General features: G+C 55.2%; 1 protein-coding gene across 1 annotated transcript; it reads right to left on the minus strand.

The window, feature by feature from the left end:
• Nucleotides 1–3958: 3958 nt before the first annotated feature.
• Nucleotides 3959–21467, minus strand: LOC116155747 (annexin A8). The gene is made up of 12 exons (XM_064487977.1): nucleotides 21342–21467; nucleotides 16240–16330; nucleotides 15002–15096; nucleotides 13517–13630; nucleotides 12679–12769; nucleotides 11840–11919; nucleotides 11332–11391; nucleotides 10737–10830; nucleotides 10352–10447; nucleotides 8559–8617; nucleotides 7096–7218; nucleotides 3959–5067 (listed from the first exon to the last, which is right to left on the minus strand). The coding sequence occupies exons 1-12, from the start codon at nucleotides 21360–21362 to the stop codon at nucleotides 5008–5010; spliced, it is 984 nt and encodes a 327-aa protein (XP_064344047.1). The 5' UTR covers nucleotides 21363–21467; the 3' UTR covers nucleotides 3959–5007.
• Between the last annotated feature and the right edge of the window lie 5142 nt (nucleotides 21468–26609).

A 26609-nucleotide genomic window follows, 5' to 3' on the forward strand; every position in this document is an offset into this window, starting at 1 on the left:
GGGAGCAGAGCAGTGACTTCCCCTAAGGTGTAGAAGGGTCTGCCCCAGCTGGTGTGTTCCCTCAGAACACAGACCTGGGAATGGATCTGCCAGGGGGACAGAGGCAGCCCGGGAAGGGAGGAGGGGCTGAAATGAGGGGCAACGTGGGACAATGGGGCCCAGTCAGACTGGCACAGGGAGACATGGGGACCAGGACACAGTCTGATGTCTGCAGTGGGTCAGTCCACCCTAGGTTACAGGGGCTGAGCATAGATGACTGACTGCTGTTTCAATTAGGATCAATTCATGACAGGGTGGGATGGAGGTGGGGAGTAGGGAACTTATCTGTGGGGAGCTACAGACAGCAGGCACAGGGGTAATGGGGTAGGGGGGCCACGGTTCACCCATGGCAGCCTGGTCACGCCAGCAGCGAGGCATTCTGGCAGTAAGAGGACTACTGAGTGTCAGAGAGGAAGGCTTGGCTGTAAAGCTGTGGCCCTGGGTGGGAGCTGACTGGCCCAGACAGAGTGAGGCGGGCATGTCCAGGCAAGCTGAGAGTCAGGCACTCTTGGGGTGTGGGTCTGAGAGATGCTGATTGGAGTTTGGCTCTAGAGCACATCACAGAAACATATAAGCCCTAATCTCCAGGCCGGTGGCCCCGGAATTCCAGCAGTGCCCAGCCCGAGGGCTCGGCCCACAGCCAAGAGTGGGCTGGCAGGGAAGGAAGGTAGTCACAGGTCACTGGGGCATCAGATAGGGTCCACTTTGGCCCAGTGCCATGAGGGAACTCGGACACTTACACAGGGTCATGTAAGCCCCCAGAAACTCACACCCAGGCCCAGGGCTCACAGAGCTATTTCAGAATTTATGGGCTGAGGGTGAGAGCTGTGGGAACCAGCATCTGCTCCTCATCACAGCGACAGAGATGCAGCGGCCTGGTGCCACATCACACCTACAGAGAAAGACCCCCCAGGGCAGGACAGGAAGTGGCCAAGGCCACCTTCCTCCTCAGGAGTCATCCCCTGGACAACAAAGTACTAGGCTGGGAGGTTGGAGGAACAGCTGGCTGTAGTTGCAGCAGCTTCAGCGCTGGGCTCCCTGCTTCCGGACTCACGCAGGCGCGCTCACCTTCGGCAGTGCTGCGGGAACTCTCACTGAGATCTGTCCCGGATGCCCCCTGCCTGACCCCTTAAAGGCTCCCATTGTCCCTGCAAACAGTTTGAGCTTCTCAGCCTGATAGCTCAAGGCCTCTGACTTGCCCCCCACAACTTTTTTATCTTCCAATGCTCCCACCTCCTGTGGCATGAACTTAAGATTCTTGGTGTGTTTGCATTCCTCCCTCTGCCTGGAATGTTCTTCCCTGCCCTATCTAACTGATAAGCACTGAGTCATCCTTTGAGACTATCGCCTTCCTTGTGAAGACTTACCTGACCAGCTCCAAGCTGGTTGCAAGTAGAAGGCTTGACTGTGGTAACAGACAATGTACGGTTCTGACCACAAATCTGTTCTGCCTTTTGTTTCTTACCAAGAGAATCCTGATTTTTTTCCCAAGTAGTCAACCCTCAGCAAAGTTACCCTCTCTGAGCTCAGGGATAAACTGGAAAGAGGCCACGCCCAGCATGCTAGCCCATCCCCCCGGCAGGCAGTGAGAAATTGACACTGGTGGGTGTGTCCTGGTTCTGGCCATTGCCCACGTGCCCCACGGGACTGGTGGGCAGGGTGGCGAGCTCTCACCAAAGGGCTCAGTCAAGGGCTGGTTCTGCTGGGCTTGTCTGTCATCACAGTGACAGAACCTGAAACAGGGCTTCCCTCCTCGGGGGAGCCCAAAGGTCCAGTGCACCTTCTGAGAATCAGAGACGATGGAGGACTGGCTGGGGCTCACTGGCTGTCAGGTTTTCTGTCCCCCCAAAGTCTGTGCTCTTCTTTGTTGTCTTTCATCCTAAAACCTTCACTGAATGCCTGCTACATGCCAGCTGCTGGCTGTTCACAAATGAACAAAACCCAGTTCCTGCCTCAAGAGGTTCACAGCTTTTCGGAAGGAGGCACACAAACAGGTAACTATCCTCTGATGCCATCAGGGCAGTGATTCTATGTAACAGAGAGACTTCTTCGTCGCTCGCAAGAGCATCCACTCTGGATTGTATAAGCCAAAAAGGAATTTGTGAAAGCTCTTTGGATAACTCACAGAGTCCTTTGCCGAACAAAAATAGCATCTCAAATCAGACTTGTGGACGGGGGAGGGTATAGCTCAGTGGTAGAGCATATGCCCAGCATGCCTGAGGTCCTGGGTTCAATCCCCAGTGCCTCCATTTAAAAAATCAAACAAATGAACAAACTTAATTACCTCCCCCCCTGCGGGGGCGGGCGGGGGGAAGGAATCAAATCAGACTGTAGGACAAACTGTGAACTCAGTTTACTAGATCAGTTTCTGTCCTTCTCCACCAGGCACTGCAATGGAAGAAAACGAATCCAGCTTCAGAGAATGAGAAACCGTGGGTCTGAGGCTACTGGGGGAGTGCATGAACACATAATGTGTTCTAGAGTTAGAGAACAAAACAAAACAGCATTTTTCATTACAGAGCTACAAGCAGGGCGTAGATACCCTCTTATTTTCCCTCTTCGCTGAAATCAGAATGACTAGACCCGCAATTACCTTCAAGAACACAGATGTGTTAAAAAAAAAACAAGAACAAGAGCCCTAAGGAGCAACTGCAGAAGTACCATAGGAACGTGTCTGTCAGAAGTTCCCCAAAGCTTATTCCAGCAAAAATGAGTTGGAGGTCCAGAGGACGCTACCAGTGTCCCGGCCAAGTCCCTTTGCCAGCTGGTGCCGCCTTCCCCAGCTGCCAGGAGAGCCAGCTAATGACACCTAGCCAGTCCCTTCTCAGGAGAAGGCTCTCCACTAGAGCGGAGCCACCTCAGAAGGGGGCCAGGTGACGCCCCTCGGTGCTCCAGCTGTGACCCCAGGAGGAGAGAGCGTCTCTCTAATCTGAGGGGGACCTCCTGCTTCCTCCCTGGGGGGATGGGGAGCGCTCCCTTCTGCTCCATCGGGAGTGATGGGTGAACTGCATGGTTCTGGGATTCCCTTGCTGGGCACGTAGTTGGACACAACCAGGTTTCCTGGGCCGTATCCTTGGCTGCCGCTTTTCTCCAGGCTCCTGTCTGGACGTGTGAGGCCAGTTTGGGGGCAGGTTGCAAGGGAGCTCTCTGCCCAGAGGACCAGCTTCCCAGAGGATCACAGGGTGGAGGGAACCTCTAAGTCCTTTCTAAAGGGCTTTGGCAGGACGTGACGCAGTGACTCAGCACTGGAGGAAAGTCCGGGGTGGGACTTGAACAAAGCCAAACAAAAAAGGAATCATCACACCTGGCAGCCTTCCCTGGGGTGCCACAGACAGCCCTGAAATCCAGCTTTAAGGATTTCAGCCTGGCCTCACAGCCCTTTAAAAAAAAAAAAAAAGAGAGAGATGAAACCACCCCCGACCCAGCTCCTCGAGGCTGCGCTCTGAAAGGGGTTTGTAAATGAGGGTGTGTTCAGAGGGCTTGGCCCCAGATGGGACTTCGGGAGGGGCAGTTGAAGGGACTGGGGACATTCAGCTTTGACAGAAGAAGTCTTGGCAGAATATGTGGGCTGTCTTCAGAGATCAGAAAGTTGTTGGTGAGAAAGGCTAAGCATTAGGGCCCTAGACGGCGCCCTCAGGGGCAGGAGGCTCCGTGGGGCAGAATGCGGCTAAGTTAAAGGAAGAACTCCGCTGATCGCACCTGCCGGGAAGAGGCCGGGCCATCCAAAGAGGCCAGGGGTTTAGAAGAGCCATCCCTCGGGTGACAGCAGGCCCACTCAGAGTGTCCCCACAAGGAGACACAGCCCACCTGTGTGCTCAGGTCTGATCAGCAGGATTTTTTAATCACATTTCTTTGATGTCCACTGACAAACTGAATTGGTACTACTTTGGTCACCACTAAAAATCCAAAGACACTTAGATTCCAATGTATAAATCTTTATTATTCTGGAAAGCACAACACAGGCACCTCAGCTTCTCCTCTAACCAGTTGCTGTTGCCGTTTGGTCAGGATTAGATCAGGATTAGAGATGTTCCAGGCTTGTGTCATGGAAGGAAAAATGGCTAATGTGATCGAGGACCAGAGAAGCCCGGGCCTCTTAGGACGCAGTATCCTTGGGTCAGGACACTGAGCTGCAGCTTTCTCTGTTGGCAGGATGGCGAGAGCATTTTTCTCCCACCTCTAGCCTGGCATCTTAGATGATGCTGGTGAACAAATGTTAGTGATAGCCCAGCTGGCCTGGATATACGTGTTCCTTTCTCAGCTGCCCACAAGTACGTGCTGTGAGACAAACGGGCTCTCACAACCTTCTCTGGTTGCCTGAAAGAGAAATGTCTCAGCCGAGAAACTTACTAAAACAATTTTTTTTTAGCTTTTTTCTTGGGAGGGGGGAGAGGGTAGATAATTAGGTTTGTTTATTTATTAATTTTTAATTTTTTAAAAATGGAGGTACTAGGGATTGAACTCAGGACCTCATACATGCTAAGCGTGCGCTCTACCACTGAGCTATACCCTCCCTCTGAGAGACTTGTCAAAATTCCATCTTCCCTGGTCCCTTCTCTGCAGATCCAGATCAGTAGATGAGGGTGGGGCTGAGTTTCTCTGTAGCTGGCGCCGAGGGGACTCTGAGACCCAGGCTGAGGAAGCTTCTGTGCAGGAAGGAAGAAGTGAGGCCCAGCACCGGCAGACCCTCAGGCGGAGGCACTTGTCCGGCCAGATCTGTGCTGAGATGCTGGCCGTGTGCTCACACCTGAGATTGACTTGGGAGTTCGGTGGAGGTAGGAGCCCTAGGCTGACCCTTCCCCCGGGTCAGAGGAACTGGCTGCAAAACACTGGAAGCTGGGAGATAGAAGACTGAAGGGCGTGCTCTGGCTCCCCCCACCCCAACCCCCACCCAGCCACGGCCAAGGTTCAGCAAGCAGGATCCAGTGCCTCCGCCTTCTTGGCCTTTGTGCTTGTCCTTCTGAGCCTTCAGAGGTCGTTGCCCACCAGGTTCAGCAGGGCGTTCTTGTAGTCGCCACTGGTGTCTTCCTGGGGACAGGAGGGACACAAGAGTTAGAAGGCGGTGGTTGTGGCACTGGCCTGGCTTGGAGTCCTCTCCATCACCCTGGAGGTGGAGGGTGCAGTAGAGAGAGCTTGGGCTTTGAGCCCACGCAGAACCTGGACCACAGCTCCATCACTCACTGACCCCGTGGCTGAGTCAAGTCTCACTGTCACTCTGAGACTCAGACTCATTTATGAAATGACATTGATGATGATATGAACCTTGCTGAGATGTGGCGAGAATTAAATAGCAGGAAAAACATGAGCTTGGCTGCATAGCAGCCGGCTCACGTAGGGGTCAAGTGACGTTGGTCACCAGTAGGGTAGACCCCAGAGGTCGAGTGGCTGAACCCCCTTTCTGTGGTCTCCCAGGCCCCCCAGCTATTAGGCAGGTCCTGATAGGACTGGCCAGCCAAGGATCTACACACAGAGCCGGGGGAATAGGAAAGCTCCCTTTCTATGTGGTTGAGGAAAATGGGACCATGAGAGGGTATGGGATTTCTTCAAGGCCACTCGGTGAGTAAGTGTGAGGGCTGGGGACTAGTTCCACCTTTTTATTCTCTACAGCAGTTTACGTCTCATGGAAATTATCTAATTCCTTAACCGTTTTGTCAAATTTGCTTATAAAATCATTGGTGCCTGAAATTTTCTTGGAGATTTTAAATATCTTTTTTCTTTTTTTCACTACTTCCCAAAAGATTTTTGTAATATGGTTTTTTTTAAAAAGCCATTCATTTTGTCTACCCTCTCAAATATATGAGTATAAAGTTATCATGGGATTTTTATACATTTTTCTATTAATTTCTATGCCAGAGTTTTTAATGCTGGTATTGCTGTTGGAAATCATTTTTGCTTTGATGACGTCTACAGGGGGTGGTCTATGCTAAAAAGAAAATATTTGGTCAACTTACTCACGGTTCCTAGAAATTTTCTCTTTAGGTAAACTTCAGGTAAAACCTAAGAAGGTGGGCTTCATGTAGGTTTAAATAAGGCGCTGTATTAGTGATTATGCACTAATTAGCCTAATACATCTCTCTCCATAATGAGGTCTACAGGTTAGTTGGGTCAAAAGTAATCATTTTCACGCAGTGCTTTTGTTCTTCTGGAGTCTGACTGTGGCTCTAACTGGACTGGCGAGAAGGAATAGAAATCTTTCTGATGCCTCAGAAACCACGTGTGGTTGTAGGAATTTGTGACACTGGCTGGGACTAAGTGTTCGGAAAGCTAGCCCTTTGAGTGACACAGCTGTAGCCTCTGCTGATTTTCACCCAGCCCTCCTAAAACAAAACCAAGAATAATTTCCACCCCTCCCACCTCCACCTACCTACTGGGCCATTCGGAAACGTCTTAAAGCAGAAATGTCTTTTTAACATACGGTAAGCTATGTGTTTCTCGGAAAGTGTAGTGAACAGTAGATGTTTGCAGAATGACTAGAGACCTGACTTAATAGCCAGTGAAGACTTAGGGATGTGTTTCTCGTGACTTGACGTCTGGTAATGAAGCTGTCAAGGTCTCAATTGGCATCAGGAGATGGCCAGGAGAGCTATGTCTCGTGAAGTGATAATCACCCTGCATTTTCTCGGCTCCAGAACTTTCACTAATTGGAATCAAGTTAGGCAACCCACTGGAGCCCATCTGATTTATCTCTGTAAAACTTTGCTGCCTGAACTACTTAAATCTGGATGGGACTGCCACGCCTCGATTCCTACTAAACTATCTGCTCTCACTGACTCTTGATGATTCAGTGTGTCATTTTCAGAGGGGCAACCGTAAGTCAAAGGCACAGCTAACTTTGTGTGAAATGTACAGGGGCCTCCACTCCCCGCCAGGCTCTAACCGCACCCACCTCCTTGCTGACCCCTGCACACACCACGTAGCAATGCAAGGTCCTGATGCCCACTGGGAAGGGATGGGCACCTGTGACTTTGGACATTAGTTGCAGGATTCAGGTTTCCCAGTAAGGTCTCTGTTTCAAACTGGTGTTAGAATTGGGAGAACTGGGAACTCGTGGCTTACCATGATCATGCTGCTGAGGGTCTTGCCGTACATCTTGTTGAACTGATGCTTGATGAGATTTAAGTCAATCTCACTCCTTGAAACGATGTTTCTTATCAGGGTCCCATCCCGAGTCCCTGCTCCCTGGATAAGACACAGCAATCAACCATCACTTCTTCTTTGTTTTTTCCTTTTTTTTGGTGGAGGGGGTGGTAATGAGGTTTATTTATTTATTTAAATAAAAAAAAAAGTCCTTGTTTTTGAAACCAGGACTTCGTGCATGCTAAGCATGAACTTTACCACTGAGCTATACCCTCCCCCCAACCATCACCATGTGCCTTTGTCCATCTCTGTGATGACAGACAGATCTATGTTGGGTCCCGGGGGCTTTCACAGGGGGTGGAGATACAGGAATGAGCCCCTGCTTTAGCAGTGAAGCACTGAGAGGGATGTGCTAAGGGATCCCTTGATCTCCTCTCACTCACTGCCCATGTGTCTCCCTTATTAGAAGCCAAATGCCCCCAAATTGCAGCGTGTGATTGGCCACATCAGATTCTAGACACAAAATGCACACGGCTTCAGGAGTAAGACCTCTTCCTAGGGCAGCAACACCATGAACTCAGCTTAACTGGCCGACCCACATGCAGGACCTTCCTGCTCACTTTTATCCTTGAACGCTCTCATGTCAGAGGGAGCCACGTGGCCAAGGGGATCCCACGCCCTCTGTCATTTCCTGGCCAGATGTAGCCAGAGACCTTGGGGCTCCGACTTTAGGTGATGTTCGCAACCATCAATCACGGAAGGTGGGCACCAACTTTAGTCCCGGGGAATTCATCTGACTGTCTGTTTTCCACTGTGGTTCTAGTGGAACCAGAACCTCAACTCGATACGAGTGTTTTGAACATCTGTCTGAGCAGCTAGTGCAGCTTTCAGACAGCAGGCGACCCTAGACCGGCAGCTGGACACACACAGGGAAGTTGAGTTGTCATGTGTGGCCATCCCCCTCTGCATGTGTCCGTTCAAAGGGTGCCTTAACCTCCTGGCAGTCCTGACCTGGGCTTTCTCAAGGAGGCCACGTGGACAATTAGACATAAATAAAATTATACATGAAAAGGACAATTGCACTGGTTTGGGCTCAAATCAAGGCTCTATTACTTCCCAGCTGCGTGACCTTGGACTGCAAGCCTTGGTTTCACCATCTCTAGGAGGGCAGTTACAACATGGGTCTCACAGGGTTGTTGTAAAAGTTCAGCGCGGTGAACACCTGTGAATACACCTGCTCACAGCCAGCCTTCAGGAGATGCGGCTTCCCCTCTCCAGCCTCGATGTGCCCTCTGAGAACTAAAACTATTCTGACCCACAACAGGCTGGGATAAGAGGAGACCCAAGTGTCGAAGACTTGGGTGGTGGCTCTGAGCATCCTGGTTTTGCCGTGGGTGCCGTGTAGGGTCGGGGGCAAGGCGCACAGCAGACAGACCAGTCACCTTCATGGCGTAGTAAAGTCGCTCCGCAAAGTAACTGTGGAGGTTCCGGGTGCATTTAACTGGCAAACAGGAAAGTTGTGTTAGCAACCAGAGGTTGTAGGCGGCACTGTGTATGTGTTTATTTATTCAACTCTTGCCTCGAATCTTAAAGGTTAGCATTATGCAAGTCTTAGCCTACTTATCTGTGCCCTGCCTCATCTTAAAATGAGAGGCTTTGTGTCAGGAGAGGTGGAGCAGGGAAGGAGGCCTTGGGCACTGGATACGGGTGCAAAGCCCAGAGCAGGCAGACAGAAGGCGAGGCGTGGGAAACACTGGGGAGCTCAGGGCTGGGCTGGCCCATCAGAGCACCGCTCCGCCCAGGGGAGCTCCTGGGCTTTAACTTTCCAGAGCCATCTTCCCCAGGAGTCCAGCCACTCAGCTCCGTGGAGGAGCCACTGTTATGATGACCACTGGCCTCTAAGTGCCCGCTTTATATGTCACTTAGCAGAGGGCCCCTGCAGCTTGAGTCCCCCTGTGACGGGTGGGGCTGGGCCCCAGAACACGCAGGTGCCCGGGCGTCTGGTCTCAGGCTCACTTCATGCACGGTGTTTCAGAGACTTGGTGTCCGGGTGGGGAGGTTGTTGTTTTAACCCAGGCAGCAGAAAGAGTGAGGGCTTGGAGGGAGGTAGGCATGAGTTCAGACCCCACCTGATGGCACCGTGTGCCCTCGTTACTTGACTTCCCTGCCCTGCTCTGTCCTCGCCTGTGGAATGAGTGACGGGAGTCTTCGAGGAGAAAAACAGAAAGCTCCCAGCACCCGAGGGCACCACACGGCTTCATTTTTCCCTGCCTGAAGATGTTATTCAGGAGTTTAAATTGGATCCAGGGGCTGCCTTTGGAAGCTGGGACTGGAGTGGGGGGCACGCTTAGATGCTCACACAGACTGGATTTATCACGGCAGTCAAAGGCGGCTGGGGAATGCAGATGTCCCAGTTCACCCTGGAGACTGGGACACACGGTGCAGCTCTCCTGGCTTCCTGGCTGCTTGGCACCAAATGGGGGACCTCCTGGTGTGGAGGTGATTTTGGCTCCATCTTGGGATAGAGGAGGGAAGTCCCCCTGCCCTGGGGCTCAGTTCTTCATTCTGCACTGACTCGTCTCCCTGTCACCTCAGCTCTGGACCCCAGGTTGTGCTCTGGAACGGGTCCTCCTACATGAACCTGACCTCATGCTTTGGGGAAGATTCTCAGCGTTCCCCAGCATCAGACCACCAATCCCTCACTTTGGACCAATTACACATCGTCATTTCTTCAATCAGCAGCTGAGGCGGGGACCGGAACCCTAGCTAAAGACCCAGATAGGTGAGTTCTTCAGGGCTTCACAGTCAGAACCAGAACGTTCTCTGTGTGGCTGCTGTGAGTGAGCATAGGTCCTGGGCCTGGCACAATCCTGCAAACGTGTGCATACGTACACACATTCACACACTACACGGTCTCACGTACCTTCATGCACACACGTACACACACGACTACACACAGCACTGGGCACTGTGTGAGCAGCCCAGAGAACAATCTGGCCGGACACAGCTCACTGAGGACACTAGTGCCCCCCCACCCCCACTAGAGTTCCAGTGTCCTGGGTGAAGGGTCCATGCTGAGAGTAGGGGCTGGAGCAGAGGTTCACCTTGAAGGTGAACATGGGGACCCCGTCTCTTGCTGCTGCACCCTCGGCCCTTTGCCTTTGGCGCTGTCCCATCACAGAACCCCGGGGCCGGCGGACACACGTGAGTCTGAGCACGGGGCTCCGTCTCTCACCCACTGTGAGCATGGCCTCCTCCAGCGAGCCGTGGGTCTCACTCTTGATGCTGTCCTCAATGCTCTTGTTGGCGATTTTCTCATACTCCTCAAACACTGTGGAGAGAGGCCTTCTCTTAGGGGACATGCGCATCTCAGTGTGACCCGCCCTCCCCAGCATCTCAGATCAGAGACTGCACATCAGTGCACCACCCTGACCTCCAGTTGGTTGTCGGGGAAAGGATGCAGGGCTCCCTGGCTCTCTCTACAACTCCGTGACTTGACAAGGCCACACACTGGCTATTCAGTGTGAAGGGAGAGGCCCTGTGGCCAGAGCGCCTCCACCCGCCCCCTTCCCCTACTAGGTCCCACCTGACAGTGCCTCCCTGCCTCCCTTCCCCGGTACCTCTCATCAGGTGTGTGGCACTGCGTGTGCACAGGATGGTGATGAATTTCATCTCATCAGTCCCGCAAATCTTCTCCCCGGCTGCGTACAGATCCTGGCATTGGGACACCCCCAACAAGCCAGTGAAGGTGAGCAAGCGGGTGAAGGATGGTCCCTCATCCGCCTTCCCAGGTCGGCATGCTCCTCTGATTTTTGACAGGAGCCCGCTATCCCTGGTTAAGTTCTCTTCTTGATACTAGGCTCTGCCTCTGGGCACCTCTAAGCTCTCTGCCAGCAGGCAGACCTACGGAAGGCTGACTACATGCATCTGGGGCTCAGAGACCCAGGATCCCTGGGTTCGTAGGTTGCTCCTGCTGGGGCAGAGCTTCAGCGGATCCCACCCAAATCAGTCTCCTTCCTCCCCTACACCCTCACTTTCCTCTATAGACACCAGACGGTCAAAGTCTGCAGAGAGTTGAGCTGGGTTCCAGCCTAGCATCAGAGAAGCCCCCCACGGGCAGAGGGGCAGGGTGAGGCACCAGCCCCCGGGTCTAGATGGCAGAGAGTGGGGACAGGTGGCCAGCAGGGTGAAAGCTGCTGAGGGAGACCCCCCCACCTGTGCATCTTGGAGGGCCAGTCCTGGGTCCACGAAGCCGCTCAAGTCATCCCTGCTGCCCTGGGAACAGAAGAGGTGGCTTTGTAAGGGAGGAGCCTGAGTGGAACCACTGGGGCAGAGGGCAGAGTCGGGCAAGAGGGCAGACAGTTATCCTCTCCAGGTCTCAACTCTCTAACCAGAAAAATGAGAGCAGTTAGGGATGCCTCGTAGAGAGCTAGGGGGTTCAGTGAACTAAGGTGAGTGAAGTGTCTGGCCTGGGGCCTGGCGAGAAGGACCTGCTCAGTGATGGGCCTCCTCCCACTTCCCGGGTGCCCTCGTGTGGCTGAGTCAGGAGAGGTGCAGGGGCCCTGCACTGAGGACCCTCCAGCCACACCGGGAGGTACCCAGTGAGCCCGGGCCACAGTGGCTGTGCAACCGCCTTGCCCCCACCCCACCGCACCCCAGCAGCTCTGCCCTGGGGGGAGCTGCTGGGATTCCCCAGACAAGGGGCTCCAGGAGCCTGGGATACCTGCAGGAGGCACACCAGGATCCTCTCCAGGTAGCCACTGGTGTCTGCTTGGATGTCTTCCTCCAGGCTGGACCCATAGTCTGCAGGGCAAACAGAACCATGAGGCTCAGACCAGCTCTCCTCCTCCCCGCCCTCTTTTCCACACGTCTCCCCACGAAAGCCTCCAGGAAGGACAAGTCCTTGCCGTGGGGAGGGTTTGCCTGCCCAGGCGTCTGAGAGGCTGAGGTTCCATCCCCTGGTGGTTGTTCAGAGCTAGGAGGCAACGTGGGTTGGCAGCCAAGCCCAAAGCACAAAGATGGGCCAGGCCAGAGAGCCAGGGGCTGCCACTTGAGCTCCATTGCATTACGAAGCCAGACCCTTCGGGCAGGCTCCCCACCAGGCAGGCCTCCTGGAGGATGGAGGAGGAAGCCTCCACGGAAGCTGGTCTGTGCTCTGTGCTCCCCACCGCAGCGGGCCCCTGCACTGCCCCCTCGGCTGCCTGTGCCCGGCCGGGAGGGAGCCAGCCCCATCCACTGCTGACACAGCTTGTGCCCCACAGCACTGCCACATTGTCAAGGGGCAGAGAGTTAGGGGGTGCCTGCCTTTCCCCCCAGCAGCCCGTGGGCTTAGGGAGCTCAGAGACAGAGCCTGAATCATATCCAATCTCATTGTCAGGCATGGGACTTGACACACAGTAGGCACTCAACATCCATGGTTGGAAAAGCCCAGAAAGGGTCCTTTCCAATGGGGCCAGTCCACTGCTTGTCCCTGTTCCCTGCTAGGCTGCCAAAGCTCGTGGCCATTCCCAAGCTAGCCTTTAACTCGGGGTCCTGCGCCCTCCCTCTCGGCAGGCCCCTTACCTTCCTCATACGCCTTCATTATCTCACGCAGCTGGTTCTTGGTCCGAGAGGCCAGGATTTCGATGATGACGCCCTCTTTGGTTCCTAAGCCCTGTGGATAAAAACCTCTGTCTGCTGCAGAGTACCGCCTGTGCCCTCCTGCTCTGCCCACGGCAAGAGGCAAAGGGAAGGACCAGTCACTGCTCTGCCCGACTCGGATGGGGGCTTCTGCTGGAGGATGCTACCAGGGAAGTCACGTGCATCTGTCTCCAGTGGTAGACACCGTGGCCAAGGGGTGTGATGGGAAAGCTAGGTCTCAGCTTGAGCCTCCATAGCTGGGTGATCTCGAACAGGTCCCTCCACCACCGTGAGCCTAAGGGTCCTCATCAGGACACGGGGGTAACAAGCCCCCACCCCCCCTGCAGGTGGAGCAGGGATAATAGATGTAAAATGCCCGGCGGCCCACACAGTGAGTGTCCTTTCAATGGAGATGATTATTGTTACTCGGTCCTGACTCCCTCTTAACCATCTGCGAATGTGAAAGGAACCGAGGGAAGTAACTGGAAGCCAGGTGACCAGGCCCAAGACTGCAGAGGCTGGCTCCTAGTTCCTGTACACCTTGGTCTTGCAGTGACCTGGGAAGGACTGATTTTGGCCTCACCATGGCCGCACGACAGTGGAGGCCAGTCTGTTTGGCAGCAGTCTGAGCTGCAGGCTGCAAGCTCGCTGGACTCATTCCAAACAGGCCGCTCGGAGCTCCCAGCGCCAGGCTTTCTTGGAAAAGGGGTCCCAGCGTCGCTCCCTCAGCGAGTCCTTGTGAGTGTCTCCCGCCCCTCCTCCCCTCCACGTGCTTGGTTACCTTCATGGCGTCGTACAGCTCCTTGGCTTCGTAGCTGTATGGAGGGTACATGAGGGCTATGATGAGCCTCTCGAACTTGCCGCTGAGCTCCGACTTCAGGGTCTCGGTGAGGTCCTAGGGCAGGAGCAAGGAGGGGTGATGCTCTGACACTGTGCCCGCAGAAGTGCAGGCAGCAGGTGGCAACGGGGGCCCGGGGGCTCTGGCTGGATCCCCACGTGCGCTGTGCCGTGCGGGGGCGGCTGGGGTTTCTGGGACCAGCAACTCAGCCTCTCTAAGCATCGTTACTCTGTCCCATGAAGTGGAGACCGCGGTCCTCCCGCTGTACACCATCGCTTAGGGGATTGGCAGAGAGATGTGTGTGGCTCAGCTCTGCTTCCAGGGCGGTGCTGGGCAAATCGTAAGCCCAAAATACAAGCTTGTCATTGCCCGCCATCAAATCCCTGTCACTGAGCCCATGCGCACTCAATGAATGCGAGGAATGAATTAAGGAACCTATCTCACGTGTGTCTCATTCCAAGAGGAGAAGCCACAAGACCACACCCAGCTGATCCCCCTGCACAGCACAGTGAAGGACCAGGGGACCTGTCAGACCTGGATTTAAATCCCAGCCTTGTTGCTGACAGGCCTTGGGATCTTAGGCAACATCCTCCACCTCTCAGAACATCAGTTTCCTCCAGTATCGAATGCAGAGAATAATGCATAGTTGTGAAGATTAAGAGAGAGAAATTTTTTTTTTTTAGAAAAGCACATTGATTTCCTCCATGGAGGGTTTGGGCTTCATCACTTATCTTCCTGGATTAAATCTCCACATAATCAATGTGCACCAGTGGAGGCTTCTGGCCACCACACTCTGCGCACATTTATTCCCGTGTTTACGCAGCACGCCGATGCCTGGCTCTGTCCTGTGGGCAGTGGGAGGTGGGAAGTGGGAAGTGGGAGGAGGGACAAAGGGTCCAGGCTGTGTGCTCCCGGCCCTTGGAGTTCCCGCAGGGCAGGAAGGAGGAGGCGCCGTTGTGGCAGCTCCAACGCAGGGAGACAGCCCCGTGGCACAGCACAGAGTGGAGCCCAGCCTGCGTCTCCGGCATGTGGGAGAGAGGAGGGCATTCCAGGCTCAGGGAACAGGACCAGCAAAGTACAGAAGCAGGGAGACAGCTCAGGGATGGGGCCATGGAGCAAATACAAAACAGAGCAAGCGAAAGAGAAGGTGGGAAAGGAAGGCTGGGCCAGATGACAGAAGGCGGGACCAAGCTGGGGCCGTGGAGGGCCATCAGAAAGTCTTCCGGATAAAACACAGGATGGTGAGTGAAATACAATTTTCAGAGAAAAAGTACACCATTTTTTTTAGTGTGACTGTGTCCCATTTACCCTATGTTGCCAGCAGGTCAGGCTCTGGACAAGGGCCTGGTCCACAGTGGGGCTGCGTCCCCGGCTGTTTCTGGCAGTGTTGGTCCCCATGGCCCCCCCAGCACACAGGCCCCCCTTTACCTTGCCAAACTGAGCCTTGAAGGACTTGGCGATCTCCTGCCGCTGCGCGTTGCTTCTCTTCGTCAGCACGTCGATGATGGCCTGCTCGTTGGTGCCTGCAGGGTGCACAGTGTGAGCATCCCCACTGCCCCCCGGGAAGGGGCAGATGAGGGCTGGGGAGGAGGGAGGGCAGCTGCTTGATGGCCAAGCAGTGGGGACACACCATCTGAAGATCTCAAAACCTGATGATTTTCACGGTGCAGACAAGACAGTCAGGAAATCCTTCTGTCCACCCTGCCACCCGCACAATGTTGGGGCACGGCCCAGACCCAGCCTCACAGCGATCAACTCTGAGGACCCTCTGGTCATCTGATAGCCCCTGAACATCACCCAGGGCCTTTGGAGCTCAGGTGGGACCTCCTGCCCTGACCTGCCTTGTGCTGGTGGCCATGGGGGAAGATCAGGTCGGAGGGGCCAGAAAACTGGCTCTGAGCCCTGGCCCAGCAGCTGGGTGGGCTAGAAGCCTCATCTCCCCCAGCTTCCGTTTTTTCCTTTTGAAAATGGAGATGATAGTAAAGATTTCACAGGATATCGAGGGCTGAACATGCTTTCTAAGCTCATCTGGGAATGGCAGTTTTTGTTAATGCCCCAATTCACCAGTCGGAGCCGGTTAGAGGGTAAATCCTGCCTGGGGTTGTAAATCTGACAGGAGGGCTGTCTGGGCTGGGCTACCCAAATCCCCTAATCCCAAAGGTTCCTGGCCAGCCCTTTCAGGCTCACAGGAATGCAGATGCTGGAGACAGGATGGAGCCGGCCCTGTGGCCCGCCTAAATGGGGCGCGGAGGGGGGGGATGTGGAGGGAAGCTGCAGCCCCTGTGTGGCTGGAGCCCCCTGGGCCCAGGTCAGCCCCACAAAACTCCCAACATCATCCCATCCAAAATTCACCATGACACGCAGGGTTCAGAGTTTTTGGGGCCATTTTACAAGGTAGAAAGCTGTGACTGAGTGTGGTGAAGTCCTTTGCACAAGGACACCCAGGAACACACAGCAAATGTCCCCCTTCCCCCACCCCTGTTACTCACAACCACCTTCCCCCCTTCCTTGGTCTTGGGGGTGTATATAGACCTGTGCTGGGGAAGGTGGGGCCTGTGTGATTCTCTGGGTGGCAGGAGTCAGTCACAGAGGGTTATGGGGAGGCCCCCCCGACCATGCTGCACCTGGTATCCCCTCTCCAGGGCCCCGGTGGAAAGGCAACTCACCGATCCCCTTCATAGCTTTGTAGAGGGTCTCTGCGTCGGGGTTTGGGTTGAAGTGGGGGCTGCCCTTCACCGAGACACCCTCCTGTTCAATCTGCAAGAGAACCCAGCCCGCTCAAAGCCGGAAGGCAGGGCAGTTTGCAGCCTATCCCAGCAGGGTGAGCACCAGTTTGGCGCCTGCTGACCAGAGGCTGGGAACCTGCATCCATCCAGGCCCTGCCCATTCTCCCTGGGGGAGGGGCACCTGGGAGGCCACAGCTTCTGGATATGCTAGTTTCCAGCAGCTGTGTCTTGAGGAAGGGGCATCTTTGTCCACGTCGCACCAAGCGGCCACGTGGCCCTTCCACGTCGGGCCTGCAGAGGCCCCCAGTGCCTATTAGCCCCTCGGCCAAGGGGAGGCCTGTCCTACCAGCCCGGCCCTCAGGCTGGAAGGAGGTGTCTCCTGAGGAGCTGGTCAGCACCACCTGGCCACGCCAAGCGGTGGAACCCCAGCTCTCAGCGCCAGCGCCAGCCCCGGAGAGCTGGGGCTTGCAGGCTCAGACAGCACGAGGGAAGACCTCAACGGTGGCTGGTACCGGGGCCGCTTACAGAGCCGCCACGCTGACTGTGGGGCGTCAGGAAGAGGATGTAAGACTGGACTCCAGCCTTCAGTGTCGGGAGCCTCGTCTCCCTCCTGTGTCTCCCACGGCCAGCTGCCCCGTGGGGACCGCACACCCGGCAGTCCTGTGCCACGTCTCCTCTGTGGCGCTGGCTCCTTAGCTCCTCAGCTGGACATTTGTTTTCTCCTTACTTGCATTTCCTGGATTTTTGTGATGAACATTGTCTTGAAAGAAAAAATTAAAAACAACCCAAATGTGGGGGGCTGGGCCTGAGAGAGGACCAGCTGGGGCTTGCTGGGACACCAGAGAGGGAGTGTCCTTCAGAGCCCAGCAGTGGTTTTACTGGGGCGACGGGCGGTCTATGAGGCTAGATGACCCAGAGACAGTCGCTCAGAGGCATTAGCTGTGTAGGGAACCTATTCCATACATGAGGGGACCCCCCACCACCACCCAGAGACCGTGCCTGCTCAGCCTGGCTGGGAGGGATCGCTGGTTCCCCTCACGGCTCTGTGGGACTGCCTTGTCTCCTCTGCAGAATGGCTCCTTGGTTAACAGGCTGGCGTCAGCCAGAGCCACAAAACCTTTCCCATCCCTGCCCCTGCCCTGGGCGTGGACTCTGAATCAGGCTGGGTTTCCCAGCCAGTGCCATCTGAGCAGGCCCGGCCACCCCCAGCTCCCTCCAGCACCACTGGCTGGCAGCAGGAAGGGACAACCCTTTCCAAAGCTATAAGGACAGTGATCAAGAAAGGAAAGGCTTCAAGGAGCTGAACACGCTGCCTGGGGAGTGTGCAGATGAGGTTGGGAAGCCAGGCATGGTCTGAGCTCAATCTGCCCTCTTCCTGAGAAGTGGGTATTTACCAGAGCCAGGGCACCCAGCTGAACATCCTGCTAGCTCAGGGCTTTTGCAAGTCTACAGGCTCTTGGAGGCAGAGGATTAGGGAAAAAATAAAAAAGTTTGGTGCTTTAAAAATTGTGAATTAACTGGATAACCAAAGTATCTTGGCCCTTGACTTCAAATCTCTAATCCAGATCTTGTCTGAGGGCTCTCGAGACGTGTGCCCTGCAGAGTTTCTCAGGTGCAAATGAATGATCCATCTTAAGTATGCGATTTGGGAGAGGGATGGTAGAGGAGGAAGATTGGAGATGGGAATTGAGTTTCAGGGAGACTCAGAGATCCTTCAAATGGAAGAGAGTTTAGTCCCATTGCATTTGGTCTCCCACTCACCTGTTCATTTGCTCCTATCTGCCCCACATCCACTCATTTTCTCTACCATCTATCCTCCCACCAAGTCATTCATTCATCTATTCATCCCTTCTCCACCCAGACATCCCACTACCACATCCCTCCATCCCTCCATCCAACCACCCAACTACCCCTCCAGTCACCACATCCTTCCTTCCTTCCTTCCTCCCTCCCTCATTCCCCCCCTCCCTCCCTCCCTTCCTTCCTTCCTTCCTTCCTCCTCCCTTCCCACCCATGGTATATCTGTACAGATATTTCTTTTGAGTAAAAGGTAAGGAGTCTTTCCATAGCTTTTGATCGAATTTCAAATATCTAGTGACAGACTTTCCTAGTTTACTTCTTAGCACCGTGTTTCACAGAAGAAAATTTTAGAAGTAATTCCTTATGGAAATTTCATCCAGAGAGCCTGTGTGGCCCCAGATGTTGCCCAGCTGCGGGCTTGCATACATTGCCTCCCTTGTGTGTGGTGTCATGAGCGGCTGTTACTCCTGCAGTGATCTGAACACCTCCCGTGTGCCAGGCCCTGCGGGTCAGCTGCTTTAGGTGTTTTGGATGCAGTGCTCTTCCTCAATGGCCCTGCCTGTTGCTCTAGACAGGTGCGAATGCCCCATTTACAGGCTGGGCTCGGAGCATAGATGGCGGTGCTGCGACTGAACCCACAGCCTGACTCAGAAGCGAAGCTCCATCTACCAATGACTCAACCTTTTCCAGACTTTGAGTTTTCCTGGAACTCTTCACTGAAAGAAACCTCGCCCCAGGAAATGCAGGTCATCTGGGAGCGTGGGGTCATCTCAGACCTCAGTGCTGAGCTCTGGGGGCCCCCTAGGAGGGGCTCCCCCTCTGCTCTTTTCCCCAGGCTGGCACTCTGGGGGCCGTGCAGCAGTGACTGACCAGGCTGTGTGTCCCTGTCACCATGGAGCGGGCCACTCAGCGGGTCTGAGGCTGGGCTCCGGTGGCCGTGTCTGTAAATAGCTCCCCGGGGGCTGTGATCTCTCCGCATGGAGAAGCCTCCGTCTCCCTTCCTGTGATGTGGTTTTAGGGAAAAACAAGATAGTTTCCTGGCCGTCAGACCCCCAGATGTCAGCATGGTGTGGTGGGGCTCCGGATTTTTGATCTAAGGCCCCCATGTTGGAAGAAGGACCTGCCTAGGCCTCTGCTGGGCCGGGTGGAGTGGGCTAGTCCAGACAGGAACGTCTTCTCTGGAAAGGTGACTCAGCCAGTCAGTGACTACATCTATATCGTGTCTGTGAAGCTATCAGGGGAGCTGCCACGCCTCGGCCTGCCCTCGTCTCGGGGCTGACCCGGGGCACCCGGGAGACAGAGCTTCGTCTCCACAAGAGAGGCGCAGACAGGGCCCCGTCCCGCAGGCAGGCCTCCCTGAGCAGACCTTTCAGCCCGCTCTGGTCCCAGTCCTGGGCTGGTCAGGGCCTCAGAGGTCATCTGTTCTTCCCTGGTGGTCAGTCCCAGGTGGGGTCTACCTGGAATCTTGCTCTCATGGGTGTGGGTGGTGAGGCCCACAGGGTTTGGGCTCTGGCACCAGGCTGCTCAGATTCTAACCCAGGCTCTGCTGCTTACTAGTGTGACAGCCTCGGGCGCCGTCTCAGCCTCCTTGTACCTCCATTTCCTCGTCTGTGGGTAAGGATATTAGTATCTATAATGCATCGTGTCCCGAGGCTCAGGTGAGATATTGAATGTGAGGGGCGTAGAGGAATGTGCAGCACACAGTGGTTGCTCAGTGAGTGTCATCCTTGTCCGGCCACATTGGCCAGGTCCCTACAAGGAGGCCTCTGTCTGCCTGGCTGGGTGGGGCCCCGAGGATGGGTTTCCGCCCCCGCCCCACTGGGAGCAAGGCCCAGAATCAGGCCACCTGGGGCAGCAGCTGACTTTGGAAAGTGCCCAGCACTGGGCTCTCCCTGCCACGTCTGCCTCCTCAAGACAGATTCCCATCAGCCAGGACGAAACTGGAGGCCGCCCCGGCTCCTCAACCTGTCCTGGCTGCTTTGCTGGGGCCACACTTGGGGCTGCCCCACGTTGCCCCTGGCTTCCTCTTGGTCCCACCTGTCCAGGCCCGGTATGTCTGAATCTGAGAGCCCCTGGGTTGTGACTTTTGTAACAAAGAGACTTCCTGCATTAGGATAAGTCTGGGTCACCCAGTAAGGCTCACAAAGAGCCTGGGGACAGGGGCAGAGAGAGATTTCATGCTAGACCCCTGCCTGCTCCCTGTGGGACAGAGCAAGTCACTAGATATCAATGAGCCTCAGTTTCCTCATCTGTAAAAATGGAAAGAGCAGCCCTGATGTCCCAGGGCTCCCTGGGGATGAAGGGAAGGAAGGAGTGCAGAGCGTGTGACATCATGCCTGCCCAGGGGACATCACCTGCTCATCGTCTTCATCCCCCTTTTGTGTTTTCAACTCCTTACTTAGCATGAGACCGCCTCAGACTCAACCCCATACGAAACACCTCTGAGAATCTGTTCATTTAGCTGGGACACAGAGACTTGGGGACAAGGTGTGCTGTCCTCCCTAACTCAGCCCATAGGTTTCACTCCTGGATTTCAACTGTGCAAGGTCCCTGCGGGCCAGGTCCCCCTCCCATCCCCTGAGGTGTGGGCATGGATGCGTCCTCCAACCTCAGCCTCTCAAATCAGGTTGCTCTCCAGCTCAAGCTCCTTCAGTGGCTCCCCATTGCTCTTAAGGTAGAGCCTGAGCTTCTTAGCCTGCCATGCATGCCTCCATAGGACCCAGCCTTGCCTACTCCTCTAGCTCTGCCTACATCTCCCCCTACCCTCTACCTTTCCCCCCAGGACCCTCAAGCCAATGGGATCTACTTCTCTTTACAGCCAAGCTTCCCACTCTTTTGAGCCTTTGTACGTACTGTTCGCTCTTTAAGGGAACATCTGCCTGATTCTTCCTGGAACACATACTCATGGGCACACACCACGCACGCGCATATGGCTCAACCGTGACTCCCCCTGTCTTCTAGCAGCCTGACCCCTCCCCTCAGGCACCCTTCCTCAGGGCTCCCCCAGCCCCTCAGCTTTCCTGGGAGCATTTCAAGTCTCCTTTATCTGCCCGTCTCCTCTGTTCCCATCCCGGATGGACATGAACGCCTCTAGGGCCAGAGCCATTTCTCCTCGTCTTCCTCCCCAGTCTGGCGGGCCGTGTGGTGCCCGGCTGGGCAGGCAGCAGAGTGCTGCCGGAGCTGACCTCCCTCCAGACCATCACCGCACGGGTACCCTCCGCCTCTGCTCACTCTACACTCACCCAGGCTTTCCACCAGGCCATCTCGTTCACTTTGCCGGCGCCTTTCCCCGGGGCGATGAAGATACACCGGTCAGCCCTCCTTCCACCCAGAGACTCTGCAAATGAACTCGGCCCCTACTGCTCTCCGAAGAGATGGTTCTCAGGGTTGGGCGTGGTTGCAGCGGCAAGCAGGCCTCAGGCCCCGCCCAGCACCACCCCCGGCCCTGCCCCGCCCCCTGGGCTCTGCCTGAAGCTGGGTCCCTCCCCCACCCAGACACCAGCCTGGGCCTGCCCTGTGGAATTACACCACTCGCTGCCAAATGTTTGGGCTGGGGCTGCTACGCAGACTGGAAATTCTGAGTTACAATCTTTGAAAGCCCCACTTAGTAAACATGGCTATTCACTCGGTCTTTGCTCAACCTGATTTCTGTAAAAAAGGAATTCATTAACTGCTATGGCTTCTCCACAATGAACCACACAATGAGGGGGCCTGGCAAAGGCATACAATAATGGCAGGCTTCGCTTATTGGGGGGGTCTCTATGCCTAGATCCCTCTTCAGTCACTCGGTGTACGCTGTCCCCTGCAATCTCTGCCACAACTCTAAGAAGCAGGTGGAAAATCCATGTAATACACTAAGAAACAGAAACTCCAACGTTAGATAATTTGCATAAGTCATACTTTTTGTGGGAAGAGGCCACACGATCCCCCAGGCCTCTCTGACTTGCCTGCTCTGCCCTGGGCCCTGCAGGATGAGCTGGCTGCCAAGGGAGGGAGGAATCTGCCTGGAAGAAGTTTATTTTTTCCTTTCTGGAGTTTGCCCTCCCTGGGGTCCCTGCCTGGAACTTTCCTCGGCACCACTTTCCCCTTGCCCTTCAGGGTGAACCTGTGCCTCAGAGATGCCCTGGCAGCCCCTCCATCCTGGGGAGACCCCTCAGGGCCTCCAGCACCCCTGCTGCTCCTGGAGCCCCAGAGAAAAACAGCCCCACAGAGGTGTGACTGTTTCACATTCAGTGAAGCCTTTCAGGGTGTCAACGAAAAACCATCAGTTGATCTAAGAAAGAAATAGAAAATTTTATTCGAGGAAAATTTGAGGATTATAACCTAAGAAGAGCATCTCGGAAAGCTCTGAGAACTGTTCCGCCTGTTAGAAGTCAATTTATGTAAGTTTTTTGAGACAGAAGGCTGTACATTAAATGAAGTATTATTAACTGTTTACACAATCCAGAGCTGAGCATCATCGTGGCCCCTTACAAGGTCGAGCAGGAATGTTATCTTTTAAGGAGTTGTAGCATCGTCGCTAGGAGAATGTTGCTTTTGCTTGTTGAGAACGTATTTCTGCCGACGGGGAAGATTGGTCGATGTGTGATGCAGATACACTACGCACAGCAGCTGGGGAGAGAAGGTCGAAATGTTACGGAAACAAAAGGCCAGCCAAGAAACAAGCACCACTCGGAGGGTTGGAGTACTCAGATGTATTACGCCGGCGGGCTCAGAGGGGCTTCTGCTCCGAAGCTCTGAGCACCTCCAAGACGTGCGCATGAGGTTTTATAGGGTAAATTACAAGCTTGGGGTATTCGGCCAATAGGCATGGAACAGCTTTAGCAGCATCATTATCACAAAAGTGGAGGCAGGGAGGCAGCAAACCAACATTCCAAAGCCAGATAGATCTCTTTGAAAATCCAGCTGGCTAGCAAAAAACATGAACAGCAAACCAACACTAATTAACTTAGATTTACAAGTTAGTCCAGCAGAACTCAGATCAGTATTCCAATACTTAGATTTGTGAGTTATCTTGTTAGCCTAGCCTAGCCTCTCCTTTACATTCCTAGGCTTGTCAGTTATCTTCTTAGACCAGCCCGGCTTTTCCTTCACAAAAAGAGATGGAAAACTTTTTATGTTGACATTTTTCTCATCTTACAGTAAAATGTGAATTTTATTTCACACGGGTTACAGGTGAGAACTGTCCCCTCTGGTTTCCTGACCCTGGCTCCAGTGCTCTCTTCTCTACACGCAGAGTGTCCCCAGGCTGTTCCTTTTGGACCTGTGAGCTGGAGTGGGTGGGGCTGGAGCCGGGCCAGCATGCAGGGGGTGGGGAGACAGTTGTGCCGGGGGCAGCGGCCACTGCCCAGAGCTGCCGTGAGAACTGGGGATCGGTCACCACACAACACTGTGAGATGCCACCAAAAGAGGAAGACTGTGGCCGTCTTGGGTGGCAGGGACTGACAAATCCCCTGCTCGTGGCCACAGACTCCCCACTGTCCTTGGGGGCCTTGCAGGCCAGCACTAAGGCATCCTCACTGGTGAGCTTTCTGAGGAACCCAGCTGCTCATGGAGGGGCGCCCACATCATGACACGAGGGTCAGTGTCTGGGGAGCGGGTACCTTCTAGGAGGGTCTGGCCAAAGCCTAGTCGGGAGGATGACCCTAGCTAGGTCACCGCAGTGTGGTGGCCCTGGGCAGAGCCCAGAGAGAGACACTGGACTCTGAGGCCAAGACAGGACACAGAGCCTGGTGCAGGGAGATGTCAGGCACGGCCCGCCCTCTGAGAGCCCGCAGGCACACTGCCCCTGGGTGGCCGCAGGAGAACCCAGCCTGCTCCCGCCAGCGCTCACGCCCTCTGCTCAGGCCCCGCCCTGACCAGCTCCTGCCGCCAGGACCTCACCTTCTTGTCGAAGCTCATTCCTTGCTTGGCTTCTGGGATGCCCAGCACTGCTTGCCACTCTTATCCATCACTTTTCTGCCACCTAACTGTCCCCCGCATCTCCTGCCTGTGCCCTCTGCTCTTCCCCCTTGGTTGGTGATTCTGAGGCTTGGCTACCCTTTGGGATCACCTGGGTACCTTCCCATCCCAGAGACAAGAGCCTGGAGGTCCCCACCTGCTCTTTCATGGTCCCCTCGGCTCAACAACCCCACCCCAGAATCGTCCATCGGGTCTCACGTCACTCTGGGCCTCCGCCGTCCTGCGTCACCCCACGTCCACTCGGGAACTTCTCACCCGCCTGCCTGTGCCCACAGCCTGCCCCTGTGGCTCCTTCCTCCTCGTGAAGGGCTTTCCCTCACTCCTGAGTGGGTGTGAGTGGCTCTCCGCCCTGTCCGTGGGCTTCAGCCCCGTACAGTGATCCTCTTTCCCCGGATCACCTGGCTGGGGAAGGCCAGGTGATGTCACGGAGTCAAGCAGGAAGATGGTGTCCGAGGCCACGGTGCTCCCTGGGCCCTGCTGAGTGAGCCCTGGCCGGGGTGTCAGACAGAGCTGGGTCCAGCGTGCCGCACACTGGGGTGACTGTCTGAGTCCTCTGTGCCGGGTCCTCACGGGTGAAATCATTGTGACCCCCCTTCCCACCACTCAGGCAGGCTCTGTGTGACCCACACAAGACAGCCAGGCTGGCAGAAGCTGGCATGGTGCCTGGGAGGCACTCAGGACCCAACCAGGCCAAGCCGGATTTCTTGTGAGATGTTAACTCTTCCCAGGTGGGTGGGTGGGGCGCGGCGTGGTGGGTGGGGTGGGTGGGGAGGAAGTTCACAAGATCTCCAACCTCACATTTCCCTCGTCGTTGCTACGAGTGATGGGTGCTGCTGTTTCCAATACTCAGCTGACAGCAGGCCATGCAGAACCTGCAGCCCTGGTCCAGGGCGAGCACAGATGGTCCACGAAGCAGGTGAGCAGCAGAGAGGAAGGCAGATGCTGTGGGAACATACGGCAGGGGATCCAGCCTTGTCTGGGCCCCGGTGTTGGGCGGCTCCTCTGAGGAAATGTCGTCTCACAGGCCCTGATGACTCATCACAGTCAGCTCAGGAGTGGGGCTAGGGGTGGAGGGAGCAGAAAGGCAAAACAGAGCTAAGTGATGCCCTTGGTGTGGGGTCCCTGTCCAGATGGGGTGTGTGGGCACATGGACACAGCTGGCACCCATTAGAACATGGGAAGGCCACGTAGGAAGGTGTGGCCTGTTCAGGGTGAGAAGGGCTGCAGAGTCACCAGGGAAAGGAGCAGGGGAGGCTGCGAATACCGAGGAGCCTTGCGGGTCATCAAAAAGGGTTTCCAAGTTTAGCCCGAGCACGCTGAGGCCGTATGAACAGGGCACGGAGGGGAATGGCGTGATGGGGCCCAGATTTCTGGAGGCCTGCAGCTGGGCAGAGCCTGTCAGGACAAGGCAAGTGAGTAGGAGGGGAGACGGGGGTTTGCTGACAGGGAGAGATGGAAACTATGATGGGATGTGGGTGTGGGGATGGAGGTGGCTAGCAGGGCGGGGCCTTGGAGGCCAAGATGTCATGGCATTGGCTGGGTCATCCCGTGGATGTGGAGTTCCCTGGGTTAATAGTGGGCTCTGGGCTTTGGGCAGCATCAATGTGGTACTGATGTCTGCAGTGAATGAGGGACAGATGATGATCGTGGGGAAAAGGGCAGATGATGGCAGAGAAGAATGACAGGACACGGGGCCCTGACATTGGGCAGGCTGGGCTCTGGCAGAGGGGCTGGGGCCGGCCCTCTGGCATCGACCTGGCCGCCCCAACCAGGAGTCTGCTGTTCATAACAGGGAGCTGCACATTTGGTGGGAGGCCTGTGGGTCAGACAAGTGGGCGCTGAAGGCTTTGGGCAGTGCAGGTCCCCCCACCACGCCAAGTATTCTCCCATCTCTCCAGGTTTTAAAGAAATATCTCCAGTCTCCAGAAAGCAAGATAAAAGCTCTCATCATTGACAACCTGATAAAAGGGGACACAGGGCGGGCCTGAAATCAACTAAGTGGTGAGACAAGTCCCCATCGTGTTCATTCCATGAATTTACTAACCCTGATGTTTTAAAACTGATTTTTAAACTGGATTAGTAAAGAAATGCAAGCTATGAGCGCCATCTCCTGGAATAATTTACTGTATCACGCCAACCTCTGGTCATCCTGTCCTCAACAAGCCCTTGGACACCTAACACCTGAGGCTATACCACAGGAAGGCCCCTAGGGGGCACTGTCGAAGATACCCATTTAGCCCACTGAGCCTTCTGTCCCCTGGGCTCCCTGGGTTAGGCTGCTGCTACTTGAGGCTCAGCCCATCTCTGAGACAGCCCCAAACCCTGCCCCATCCAGGGTGGGACTCCTGCCCCTGGCCTCCTTCCCCATTATGGCCTCCTGACGGCATGATGAGAATCTCCCAGAGCTGGCCATCTGCTCCTTGAGCTAGAGTTTGCTTCCCTGGAATGCTTACCACCCATGGGTAGCAGGGAAATAAAGAATGAAAGTCCAGGATTTCCAGTTACAAGGAATTGCACCTTTGGGTTGAGAACCCCAGGTCATCTTGGGG

Source organism: Camelus dromedarius, chromosome 8 (genome assembly GCF_036321535.1).
Source record: "Camelus dromedarius isolate mCamDro1 chromosome 8, mCamDro1.pat, whole genome shotgun sequence".
Classification (NCBI taxonomy): domain Eukaryota; kingdom Metazoa; phylum Chordata; class Mammalia; order Artiodactyla; family Camelidae; genus Camelus; species Camelus dromedarius.